This window comes from Heteronotia binoei, chromosome 10 (assembly GCF_032191835.1).
Source record: "Heteronotia binoei isolate CCM8104 ecotype False Entrance Well chromosome 10, APGP_CSIRO_Hbin_v1, whole genome shotgun sequence".
Classification (NCBI taxonomy): domain Eukaryota; kingdom Metazoa; phylum Chordata; class Lepidosauria; order Squamata; family Gekkonidae; genus Heteronotia; species Heteronotia binoei.
The window spans coordinates 67592497-67606194 of NC_083232.1; the positions used below are offsets into that span (position 1 = coordinate 67592497).

General features: G+C 39.4%; 1 protein-coding gene across 1 annotated transcript in view; it reads left to right on the top strand.

Annotated features, from left to right (window-relative positions):
* TGFBR2 (transforming growth factor beta receptor 2) overlaps nt 1–13698 on the top strand; it is a 59429-nt gene that overhangs the window by 14155 nt on the left and 31576 nt on the right. Inside the window, exon 2 of the mRNA XM_060248824.1 lies at nt 9372–9537. Coding sequence (XP_060104807.1) covers nt 9372–9537 — 166 coding nt within the window. The remainder of the gene's footprint in view (nt 1–9371; nt 9538–13698) is intronic.

Consider the following 13698-nt stretch of genomic DNA (forward strand, 5'->3'; position numbering starts at 1 on the left):
TGTGTGCGTGCATGTGTGTGTGTGAGAGAGATTGGATTTATACCCTGCCCTACACTCGAGTCTCAGAGTGGCTTAAAATATCCTTTCTTTCCTACAAGACACCCTGTGAGCAATGTTTCCTCTAAGTTTAGTGTGAGCGAGCTCACAATTTATGAGCCTCCAGCTCACACATTTTTGTCTCAGCTCAGGAAAAATGACCCTAGTGCAAACTAATTTATGCAGTAGCTCACAACTTTAATGCCAGTAGCTCACAAAGTCCACAAGAGTCCACAACTTAGAGGGAACATTGCCTGTGAGGTTGGTGGGTTGAGAGAGCTCTTTCCAAAACTGCTCTTGAGAGAACAGCTCTGAGAGAACTGTGGCATGTGAAAGACTGGGAAATCAAACTCAGTTCTCCCAGATTAGAATCCACGCTCTTAACCACTACACCAAACTGGCTCTCTTTATATACTCTTTCCTTCCCTTCTCCACTGACTGCTCCTCTTTACAGAGGCACCAACTGAGAAGGAGCACAATGGTCCTTCTCCCACAGGTAGTGTAAACTCACTATTTAAAAATCAAACTGAACCCTCCTTACTTGGCAACCCTGTCCCAGTTCTACACTTCCACGTCTCACCTACCAAAAGATTGGAAGGAGGGGGCAGCAGGCAGGTGGCATGCTGCTTCAAGTTGTGGTGGGTTGACTGAGTCTATAGCACCCCGCACACAGATGCTCTGGCTGGGGAGGAACACTGACTGCACAGAAGTCAATCAGCAATTAAGAAGGTCTGTGGAACAAGCCATGGGTATAGTGCTTAATATCTGGATGTGCCTGACTCTTCGTCAGGCTTATTGAAGCCCAAACATATAGCAGGATGTCTGCCATGGGAGGGGCCTGCTTGGTGGTGAGGAAGAACCTAGCTTTTCTCTCCTCTCTTTAAGGCTGAGGATGATGCAATCCTCCTATCTTTTATGGTCCAGATAGCAGCTGTGGACCTCTTGCAATAACTCTGCAGCCCACAGGTTGGGGACCACCACATTAATACATGTGAATGATTACTGGTTGTATGTCTTGAAATTACTACTTCAAAACTGTTGTTGGAAGATGATCTTAAATACATTGGATGTGGCTCCCTGTGGTTTGCTCCTTGTTTGCTTAATATGAAATAATTACATAGTTTCCCTGTATGAGTAGGTGTCCCATTGATTTCAGGAGATGGACCAGTTTCTTGTGGAAGTGAATGGGGAAGCTATTCAGGTGAGCTCCATGTGTCCCTTAGAGATCTTCCTTGATTTAAGGTGTGTGTGTTCCCTTGCTTATCATTTGGATAGTATTGGTCCATTGTGGAGGTCACCTTTCATCTAGAAGTTAGGCAGCAGATTGCTGTACTCAGCTTTTGGGGTGAAATTGTAGTGTGGTCTTTAGTATTTTGTGAACTTTGCTAGATTCTTGGATGTGATATGGAATGATTTTTGGATTAGGTACTGACATTGTGTACACAAAATAAGACAATAAGTGGTTATTAAATATATTGTTTATTATACTTTGAATGCAATTGTTTAAATTATTACATGATGTTAATCATCTTGGCTATACTCTATACACTATGGTTTCCTGTTTTTGCCACATATCATTTTGGAGGGGGATATACCAGTGCTAAAAATGAAGTTACACTTACATTTCTATTTATGAACTGCACAATATTAATTCATAGTGTATTAGATTGCTCAAAGGTCCATCTTTTGAACAACATGAAAAGGAAACTTCTGATGCAAGCAAAGAGACATAAAATGGGTTTGCTGGTAGCCAAACAAGCAGCAGATGAAGTGTTAATGAATTTCCTATCTTGATATTTGACACTGATCATATCCTTCCCTTTTATTTGTTAGCTTCTTTGACCAATGGTCTTAAGCTCAAGATAAAACAAGACAGTAAATACAAAACAAATTACAAATAATTTAAAACCACTATAGACTAATAACAAGGAGGAAAAAGACACTGATCGTATTTATGATTCTCCATGGGACGTAAGAGCTTTCAAGTAAGCATATTTATGTGGACTGTTTCTTGAGAATAATGCAAGTTACATTAAAAGTTTCTCCATGTAAGTTCTGTTATTTTATTAATTTTCGATAGCAACATCTATCAAGGAAGTATCTCTCAAAGGCTTTAAGAGTCTATTCTGTTTGCCTTTGTCAGGAAATACAATCTTATCCTTGGAAGGGTTCATTCAGTTTTTAATCCCAAAATATATATTGAAGGATGCCTGTCCTAAAAGATTAAGTTGTAATTTAACTTTTCTGAGGAGGTGTTTTTCTGCAACCTGGCAGAGAAGATGTCTCCATTTATAATCTAAGGCTGTTGTTTTTTCAGCACTGAGATAGTTCACAAACAATGGCTCTTGTGAAGGGCCTCTTTAGTCAGCAGACCTGTTTAGAAAAAAACATATTGCAGTCTGCTGACCAAATCCTTGAGTTTTTGTTTTGTTTTTGGATGCTTTCTCAAATACAGGATTTAAATACAAGGTTGAAAAGTGGTTTTATTTCCTTGGAATGATCATATTTTCCCCATTAAAATTTATATTTGTATTAGTATAAAATTATTTTTTCTGAATCTATTAATGGGAAGAGAATCCCTTTCTAAATTCCATGTCAGGCCTCCACTCCTGGCTTGTTAAATGTCATGCCAGTGTTTTAGGAGGTCTCCAATAAGTCTTATCTTCATAGAGGAACTTTGTCATGGTAGCCCCAAATCACAATCATATATATTTAGCAGTTTTATGTTATCTGTCTTTTTAAAGCACTTGACTCTTACAAATGGTTGCCATAGCTGTGTATTTATGTATACAATCAAACTTTCTCAAGAGACTGCAAAGATAAGTGACAAATTATTTTAGCCCAGAAATATTATAAGCATTTCATGACCTTTCATGATCTTTAAAAAGAACCACGAAGGAAATGAAGCGCATACTCATATTTAACTTTATGGTTGCAACAAAAGACAGGAAATTCAAAGTTAAGGCTGACATCCCATCTTCAGCGCGTGGGCTTGTGAGTAAAGCAAAACAAAAAAACCCCCACCACCCCGGCTTTGAATTTCCTGTCTTTTTCATTTGCTTTGTTTCATATCCTAAATGGTTGAGGAATGATTATTTTTGTACTATGTTTGGAAGAAATTATCATGTACACTTTATCTTATGAGCGAAGTAGGTGATTTGTGTCTAAATACCCCATTCTATCTACCTACATTTTACATACCATTCGTTTATGTAATGTTTTTCTTTCCACATGACAAAAACTTAGGCTAGTAGTATACAGAGTGTTCTCCAGCAACATAAAATCACAATTATGGATAAAAACATCACCTTAAAAATAACATTGAATAAAAACCAGCAAAACACACAGAAATTTCCATAATGCAGGTTAAGAATGAAAGGCTGAAATAAAACATCCAAAGGCCTATATAAAGAAAAAGGCCTGCATCTGAAGCTGGACAAGCTAGGCTCCCAGTGAGCTGCTGTGAAAGGGGGGGCATATTCTACAATGGAGTGGGGATATTCTGCAATAGAGGTACCAATGCTGAAAAGGCCTATCTCTGATGACCAGCATCTTAGAGAGCCAGTTCGGTGTTGTGGTTAAGTGCATGGACTCTTATCTGGGAGAACTGGGTTTGATTCCCCACTCCTCCATAGGCGCCTGCTGATGTGACCTTAGGTCAGCCACAAGTTCTCTCAAAGCTGTTCTGCTCAAGAGCAGTTCTTGGAGAGCTCTCTTAGCCCCACCTACCTCACAGAGTGTCTGTTGTGGGGAGGGAAAGGAAAAGGAGAGTGTAAGCCACCCTGAGACTCCTTCGGGTAATGAAGGGGAGTATAAATCCAGTCTGTTCTTATGCTCAAAAGTGGAAAGTCACACAGAGAAGGAAATGATTAGATGTCCAGGAGCAAGCTGGTCCCTCTTAATTTTCCTCTCACAGGAGAATTCCTTCAATAGCCCATTATAAACTGTGAGCTAGAGGAACTTGGTTGGATCCAAAAGTTGCATTTTAGAAGTGGTAGTGTTACTTCAGCACAAGGATCCTTTCACTAGTGTAATGCACCTCTTCCAGTGGGGGAGGCTGTGCCAATAGCAGAGTGGAACTACTGAATCCACTCCAGCCAATTGTAACCAGTTCAAAGGTTAATTTGTTTAGGCTGGTAAACATGGAACATGTTTGCTTATTTTTGCTTTTTAGGACTGTAGACATTGCACTATACAGCTTCAATTCTAATTGTATTCTAGGATACACTGGAGTTAGTAAATTCCTGGAAGTGAAAATTCAGCTAAAGCGGTGTACCTTTTTTGGACAACTAGTGCAGGGTGTATTAAGGTGTCATGGTTCTCTTAAAGCTGCATGGTGTATATTTACACTGGGGAAACTCATAAATATTTCAACTGGCTTTACTGATGTAGAGGATTAGAATCTAGAATATTTTAGTAAGAGAACGAAATCTTTTATTTATTATACTATTTGCTGATTAAAAGTAAGACTGCCTCAATAGGAGGCTGAATCATATTTTAGTATACAAAATATTTATTTTGTTTTATAATCGTTGTCTCACATGCGAACCATCCAAGCTTTATTTTCAAAGAATGTACTGTTATTTATTAAGTAAGGATCCTTATTCAGCAGGCCCATTTGCTACACCGGGGTTTAAACAGCAGATTGCCCAATATGGAAGTGTGTTTACATGGAAGTGAATGATGCTGAACACATGAAGCTTATATTAGTCCAGTGTAGACAACTTGTCCAAAAATGGTGACATGAGGTAGTGTGGGGAGGGAGAGTAGGCGCAAGGGTGCTAGCTGCACCCCCTACCTCCATGTGAATGCAAAGTCGTCTGCGCAGTGCAGAGGGAGTGCCCACAGGTATGTCTTCTCCCTATGATCAGTGATTTTGCTTTCTGAACGTTGCACATCACAGGGAAGGGGTGTGTGTGCTTGGGTCTCCATGCTTTTGCATTATGCAGGTTACTTGATAGTTGCATTGGAGGCAACATGGGGCCAGCATACCTGCAGTTCCTTTCTGCTTGGTGGATTAGCTAATGGGTTGTCTGCACAGGGCTGCTGAATCAGAGTGCTCAGTCAAGATCTGTTTTGATCAGCAGCCTCTCATTTCATGTTACCTCCTTACTACTTGATCTTTTTAACTGGGGATTTCTGGGATTGAGGCTAGAATCTTCTGCATGCAAAGCAGATGCTTTACTACTAAGCCACTACTACTACTACTTTCCTTTTTGGTAGGATATGGATAATTGTAACTTGGAGGGAAAGAGAACATAGACAAAGCAGGAAATATGCCAGTTTCCAAAGAGATGATTCAACTTCCCCATGGGTACTGTGATAAATTTTGTGGTATCTTTGAGGTTTTCTTCCTCTGCTCAAGAATGTGTTCCTTCCCTTTAAGAAGCCCTCTGTTTTTCAAATCTCAGCAACATTCTTCCAGAACTTGAGAACTGTTTGTGTTTGTACTAGATTTAGGTAGTTGCTAGTACGATCTTGTCATGCATGCCCATTTCAGTCTGAATCCAGCTCATCTGTGTGATATTATGAGAGAACTGAAAGACACAAAAATGTAGGGTGGATTTGATTTGTAAAACTGCAAAAACTTTCCATGCAACTGGCACATACAAATTGCAAATCAGAACGCTTTTTTGTGATACCACGTTCTCCACTGCTGGAATGCTTTTGCAGTGATTCGTGGGGGAATAGACATGCAAAACCTTTGCATCATAATTCAAAATTCACAGGAATTATCCATGAAAGATCATTGAGCAAATACTAGCAGGACTTTATCCTGCTTATGAAGTTTCAGGGAAAATGTGTGGACTTTCAATACCATTAAAATGGTATATGTACCCTTCTATGGAATTAATTAAAATATTTCCTTGTGAAAATTATTAAAAATATGGAATTGATTAAAAATATTTCCTCCCGACCTCTGGGCAAAACTATATGTTGTTCTGACAAATGTTTTTCCCTACATCAGTTTGCTGAGCTGATATGAGGACATGGGAAATACATAGGGAATTGATAGGTGAAAAGAGGAAGTGGTGGTTCTTTCAAGGATTCTCCTCTGCAGATCTGATTCCATGAAACTGTGTTTCTCCCTGAGAGATTATTTCTGGTCTTGGAAGGCTGGCTGGGGGCAAAATGAGTGAAAATAGGCTGAAACTGCCTGTGGGTATCTTCAAGGAAAGATTAATCAACTGGGGAAGGATTAAATCCGTTCTATCTGCAAATTCTCCCCTGCAAATATTTCACCTCCCCATGCAGGTGGAAAATCTATGTCTGTTCATAATGTTCCTGTGTCACCTGCCTTAATTTGGTCTGTGTTTGAGGTGGGTGGGGTTCATGCTGATATGTTAGACCCTATGGAATTTCTAAACTCTTTAAGAGGAAATTCCTTCTTCCAGCAGCTACTCCAAAATAAAAAGTTCTGCTGATTGACTGTCATTATGCTGAAAGCTGCTGTTAAGTTACACTCTTGCACTGTTATGTAAACATGTGTTCAATGTTTATATATAGAGGTCTTTTTCCGCTTAGTCCCAAAGCTGTTTACTAAGGTAGTTTTTTCCATAAACCTCATTAAGGCATAGGGACATTGTTTCTTAAAATAGTGTGAACATAGTGTGAAGATGCATATTCTGAAGTGTGATGGAAGTGGTTTAAACAAATGCCTGGAAAGCAGTGAATGTGGTGTTCTTTTTTTTTTTTTAAGTGTTAAACATGCTAAAATAACTATTGTCCTTCATAATAGTTTTTCCCTTACTCTCTGCCTCTACTTCAACCAAATAGTCTTGGTCTGTTAAGTAGTTAAGCATGCAGTGTGGAGGGAATCAGGAGCCAGATGACCTGATATACCAGTTGTTGCGACTCAGAACAGTAGTGAGGGATGTAAAATGGCCTAAGTAAATCCAAAGGACTCCACTCCCACTTGAAGAACTTCCCTTTCTTAAGGACAAAGTTTGAGTCCAGTGGCCCCTTGAGTCCAGCGACCAACAAAGTTTATTCAAGATATGAGTTTTTGCATGCCCACACACTTCCTCAGATACCTTGAATAAAACTTTGTTGGTCTTAAAGGTGCCACTGGATTTAGACTTTGTTCCACTACTTGAGACCAACACAGTCATTCAACTGGAACCCTTTTTTAAATCTTTTAAGTTACTTTGACAATATTCATGTGTCCTGTCTTCCCCCCAAGGGGTGCCACTGAATGAATATTTTAAGGATGAAACTTTGATTGTAAGTAATCAAGTAACAACACGAGCATCAAGTAACAACACAGCTGTGGAGGCAGCTGATGCTGCAGACTCAAAATAATGTAAGTTCTTGCAGTATTTGAACAGCCTGCACTGTACTTCTGGAATGACATTATAAACTATGTGAATTTACACAATAGTTTGTCATGTCATTTTTTTGTGGCTAGTAGTGTCAGATATTGTTAAATACTGTAGGAGATATGTTGATTTGTACCACTCTGCTCTTTTTTTCCGTGTGGTTGTGGATTTCTCCTATTACTTTTTTTAGTGCAACCAAAAAGTACATAATGTTTCCACAGCAACTAATTGAAAATTTGTGAAGATTATGGTGCCTCTGAAATAAAAAATAGGTTTCAAATATTTTTGATACTTTTGCTGATGTATTGCCTTGCTTTAGTCAGGAATTTTCTCTTATTATCCTGTTTATAGACTCTGTTAGAGTCACAAAAATGTTACTTTGATGAGCAGGGAATAAAAGAAAAATGGTCTCCAAAAGTACAAATTGTATGTGTAGAGGGAATCCAGAGCCTAAGGAAAACCATCTGGTATTCTGTATGATAGATAAGATGCTAAAGAAACTTTGTACAACCTTGTTAAAATTTACAATTTATAGTAAATAGATTTTACATTTTAATACTATTGCTCTTCTGGATTTTGTATGTAATTATGAATTAATGATTGAATTGCAATATAGAATAGTTCTTTTCTCAATCATTCAGTCTATTCTGAGACATACTTTTTCATATTGTTGGATAATATCAGATATGGTTACTAGGAGCATATATGAAATTGGTAGTTAAAAAAAGCTGTTGTTTATATAATGTATGTAAATCTGTATGCACGACATATAGAATGAGAACTCTTCTGTGGAAAATTTTGTAAGTAAAATGTAAAAGCTCAAGAATTGTGTTTGAAATATAACTAGATAATTACAAAGAAGCTTAATGTTATTTGCCTTCCTCAGCAGAAGATCCTTTAAAGATTAATCATTTTATAGCCTAGAGCAGGAGTGTCAAACATGCTGCCCGGGGGCCAAATCAGATTCCCAGAGGGCTCCTATTGGGCCCCCAAGCAACGGTCTGTCATCTGCTTCTTTCTCCTTGCTTCCTTCTGCATCACAGCTTACTTTGCCAGGCTTGCTCAATTGCACAGGAGCTACAGAGAAAAGCCTCTGTTTTCCCATTGCCTGAGGCTCCTCTCTGGGGGGGGGGGAGAGAGAATTTGCTTTGCCAGGCTCTCTCAATCACACAGCAGAGCTAAGCCTCTCTGCCTTCTATTGGCTGATGCTCCTCCCCCTCCTGGTTCCTGGGGAGGGAAGGAAGAGCCGGAGCTTCCTTTGCCCAGTTCCCTGGATCCCATGGGAGAGATACAAAGAAAGCACCTTTAAGCAACGAGTGCTAAGGTTTTAATGATTTTAAAGTTTTTCTTTTAAAAACCATTAAATTGTGTGTGTGTCCTTTATGAAGTTTATATCTTTGCTACCTGGCATCACATTTTATGACATGCATGTTCCGACCTGACAAGGTCTCATTTATGTCATTTCTGGCCCTCATAACAAATGAGTTTGACATCCCTGGCCTAGAGCCCATTTCATCACTATTGTGAAATGGTTAGAGGTCAATCTAGAATCTGGAAGACACATGTTGGAATCCTCACTCTGCAATGGGAGCTTTCTGAGTAGCCTTGGGGCCACTCAGCCTAACCTCCTTACAAGGTGGTGGATAGGAAGGAAATGGTGTAAACTGTTTTGGGTTCCCTTTGGGGAGAATGACAGGCAGGCTATAAATAAAGTAAATAACTCATATTTATCAAACGGGCTGTGCCCTGTGATAGGTTATGCCACATTGTTAGTCTGTAATGTGTCACAAGAGTTTTCAGTTGAATACATCTGAATGCTTAATTCAGTTAGCTATTGGTGATTAAAACATGCTAAAATTACATTTTAAAATGTTTGTATGGTGCTTGCTGGTCTCAAGTCCTCACAGTCTTACAGAGTTTCTCCTTATTTCAGTGAAATTTGCTTCCAAACATATACAGGATCAACATGTTAAGAGTATTTTATTAATTAATGCATAATATTTTTCTTGTTTTCAGCTGAAGGGCATGCAGCTAAGATGCTTCATGGTGCAGTCCCACTACGGGGACTTTGCAAGTTTTGTGATGTTAAATCAACAACCTGCACAAATGAAGGTCATTGCTTCAGTGATTGCAACATCACTTCGATTTGTGAAGATGTGAATGAAGTATGTGCCGCAGTATGGTAAGTTCATTCTAGCTACATGAGTGGATTTGTATTTGGCTCATAATATTGTTTTAGTTCCCAAGAGATTCCAGACTTTTTTAGATCTACTCATTGAAATACATTTTGCCTTATTTTGTCTTCACTTTGCATTCCTATAATAGTTGTGAGCTTTTTAAAAGTTGGATGCCAAAAATTCTGTGTTGTGTGAACTGCTTTGTTCTAGCAATGATTATTTTCGAAAACATTTCATATTTTGACTGCCTTTGTCCACAGCATTATCAGAGTGGTAACATATCTGAGTCTTTTAAATCAGGGGTCCTCAACCCCCATTCTGTGGACCAGCAAAACCCCCAGCATCTCCACCCCCACCTGTCCATGGAAAAATTGTCTTCCACAAAACCAATCCCTGGTGCCAAAAAGGTTGGGGGCCACTGTTTTAGATAATCATGGAGTTTGAGTGACAGAATATGTATTTAATCAAAACTATGAAAGGCATGGGCCAGTGTGGTATTGGAGCTAGCATGCTGGACTAGTATCTGGGAGACCCAAGTCTGCCATTTAGACTTACTGGGTGACCTTGGGCCAGTCACACACTCCCAGGCTAACCTACCTCATAGGGTGGTTATGAGAGGCAGATTATATAAGATACTTTGGGTCCCCACTGGGGAGCAAGGCAGGGTATAAATGAAATAAATAAGTATATAATCCACTCTTTCAGTTTTTATTAGAACAATTTTCTTGTAAAATTTAACAGACTTGCCCAGATCTTTCTCTGCTATGGCTGCTGCTGTTGATGAGGACTATGGCATGTGCACTCTAGTTAATTTATTACATATTTATCCTGTTGTTCTTCCTAGGAGCTCATAGTTGTTCCTTCCTGCATCTTATTCTCACAAATCATATGAAGTAGGTTGAGAGAGAATGACTGTCCCAAGGTCACTGTGAAGGTTACGGCTTTTTAATGACCTTAGAGTAGAATGGTGTGAAGTTTGAACAGTGTGATTTCTATCCCAACCTCCACCTGATAGACGGAACCTGAATACAGTGATTCAAGTACACTCAAGGAAATTTACTACATCCTAATGAATGTTGCTGCTTGCTACTGTGGTGATAGATAAGATGCTAAAGAAACTTTGTATTTGTAAAACAGAGCCTACTGATTCCGTTGTAATTTTGAGCTGAGCCTTACCTGTTTGTGAAATCAGGTTCCATTAATAATAATAATAATACTTTTTATTTATATTTATATCCCGCCCTCCCCGCCAAGGCAGGCTCAGGGCGGCTGTTACTGAAGAAATATTTTGAAATGCCAAGAAAGATACCTGGGAAGGGCATTTTCAGCTGCTATTACCTTGGGAATGTGCTCAGTTATATACTACAAACTATTGAGGTCTTTTGGACATTACCAATTGTAGGAGGAATTCCCCACATCTTCTTGTAATTTTGTTTATAATTGTGGACTTTCTTCCTTATTGCATTTATGGAGACTTTATTATGATAATATTAGTGTCTGATATTGCGGCTGGTATTGTGTTGTATATCTGTGTTTATGCAATAATTAATTGTTTATAAATATCAGAAAGAGCATTCACATTGTTGATGGTCTACCCATGCATTTTTTGCTTTTGTTTTGCTTGCTACTGTGGTGGCATTTGAGTACTTCCCTAGGAATAATGCCTTGCCCTCCCTAGAACATCAGATGAGAAAGGTCAGAAATGTGGGGAAGGGAGTGGCTTTTATGCACACTCTCGGAGAGGGGGATTAAGGAGGAGATTAAAAGAGCCTTGAAACTGTTTTCAAGTGTAACTCACAGTATTTGCTGGACTGATTCAGTTTAAACTCTTCTGAATCTTTGGCTTTTCCATAGCTTCATAAATTCCACAGTATGAGCTCCTTCTAGAAAACTCCAGATCTTTAGCTAGCTCTTCCCTGAAGTTAGGCTCTGTCACTGACAGGTACAGTTTCCTCTTAAAGCGTTCACTGAATTATCCCGCTTTCCCCAAGAGGCTGGCTTCAAGACCTACATAGCTGCCTGAGAAAGGATTTTCCCCAGCCTAACCCTTTGGTGGCACAAAACCTGTCTCCTAAAATATTGACTGTATTAGTTTGCTTTCTTCCAAAGCCAGGCTCTGAAACAACACAGTTTACTGGGAAAAGATCTCTCCAGCCTCTCTATCTGGCAGTTCAAACCCTAATTGGCTAGAATGGGCAGTTTTACAGATTTTCTCCTCCACTCTCATGTGGCCATAGACCCTGACTGGTGGTTAGCTGCTGTATATACACCCCTCCAAAGGCATACAGTAGCATACAGCTCTTAAGCAAATATTCCCCATCTGAGCTGGATAGATTTAGGGGATCGCCATGTAGATCCAGTCCAGCAGTGACTAATCCAGTTTGCAAGGTATCATGAGTAGGGTGGCCAATCTCCAGGTGGTATCTGGAGATCTCTGGGGATTACTGCTGATCTCCAGGTGACGGAGATCAGTTCACCTGGAGAAAATGGCTGCTTTGGAAGGTGGACTCTATGGCATTATACACTGTTAAAGTCCCCAAACCTCCTCAGGCTCCAGCCCCAAAATCTTCAGGTGTTTCACAACCAAGAGCTAGCAACTCTAAGACATATGCTGTACCGTGTTCCATGCATGGATCATATCCAGCAAAGAGCTATATGTGCAAGTGAGAGTGCTTCCACACGTTCTTATTTAATGCCTCCAAACTTTGCAACTCCAGTGCATACAGGGGAAAATGCGTAGTGACATGTCAACACAATATTTTCCTGCAGGTTTTGCCAGGCAAGGATGAATTCCATTCAGTTTAAAAAGCAACTGACCCTTTCTATTCAATACATACAAAAACATGCTGATAAATGAAACATTTTTTAATCAGACCTGTTTATTTTGATAACCTTTTGAGTTACACAGAAGTTGTCTTTAAGCAGACTGAGAAGGTAATGTTCCATGTTGTATCTTCTGTAACAAAGAAAGTTCACTTGAAAATACTCCCTATTTGGTTTAACTTCTACCATTTTTTTTAACCTTCTGTTTAAAATATTTCATTGACTTTTGAGGAGGGCTGGAGAGCAGATGGGACTTCTCCAGTTTGACTCAAGCTAGCTGTTTTTCTCAAAATGATTCATCATAGCTTTATTTATGGCACTGTTTGCTGAGTTTCATATAACATAGGAACAATATGTGCCATTTCAGTTTGTATCTTGATCGAAGCACATAGGAAGGAATAAAACTTTGGACTGCATTTGGACTTGATGCTATGCTGGAAAATTGAATGTTGTGTAGTTCAGGTTTTGTGTAGGGTCATCCTGTCTGCACAAGTTTTCATCCTTGGATGGAAGCAGCAATTAGAGGTGTGCACCCCACGCCCCTCCAGTTCTTTTATTCTTCTTGGCTGGAAGCTGCAATTTGGGATGTGGAGGAAAGCCCAGCACTTTTCAGGTTTGGGTATATTGAACACCAAAAATATCAGTGTTACCCAATATTCCCAAATCCCAGCATGGTATTTGGATTATATTTGGGAGTCCTGAATTTTATTGACTCCATTATACAGTCTCCATTATACAGTCTCTTTAAATGCCTTGTCATAGCTGTGCCTAAATTAAAGATGAATAACATCAGCTTTTATTCAGGCTCAGCTATATCAGTAGCTGAAAAGAAACTTTAATTTCTTTTTGTTTTAAAACGTGAAAAACACCAGTAGCTTACTGGTGGTAAGTTATTTTTTCAGGGCTAGAAGGGGTTGTTGCTGCTCATGTAAACTAAACACACACCTCCAGCTGCAATCACATTCCAGCTCTGTCACACCATACAGGAATTTGGCCATGGACTGCTATTTGGGAATAAGCAGTGTTTCTATACAGGAATAGTGTTAAAGTTAGGAGCCCATCTTGAATAAGTACTATTTTTCAAATTTGCATTGTACTTTCATCTTTGGAGGCTACAGGGATATAAATATTAAATAGGTACCATTTCTCAAATTCATAGTATACTTGCATCTTGGGACGAAATAAGGGTATAAATAAGGATAGCTAAAAGTACATCAAGAGCTCTGTGGCGCAGAGTGGTAAAGCTGCAGTACTGCAGTCTTAAGCTCTGCTCATGACCTGAGTTCGATCCCAGTGGAAGCTGGGTTCAGGTAGTCGGCTCCAGGTTGACTCAGCCTTCCATC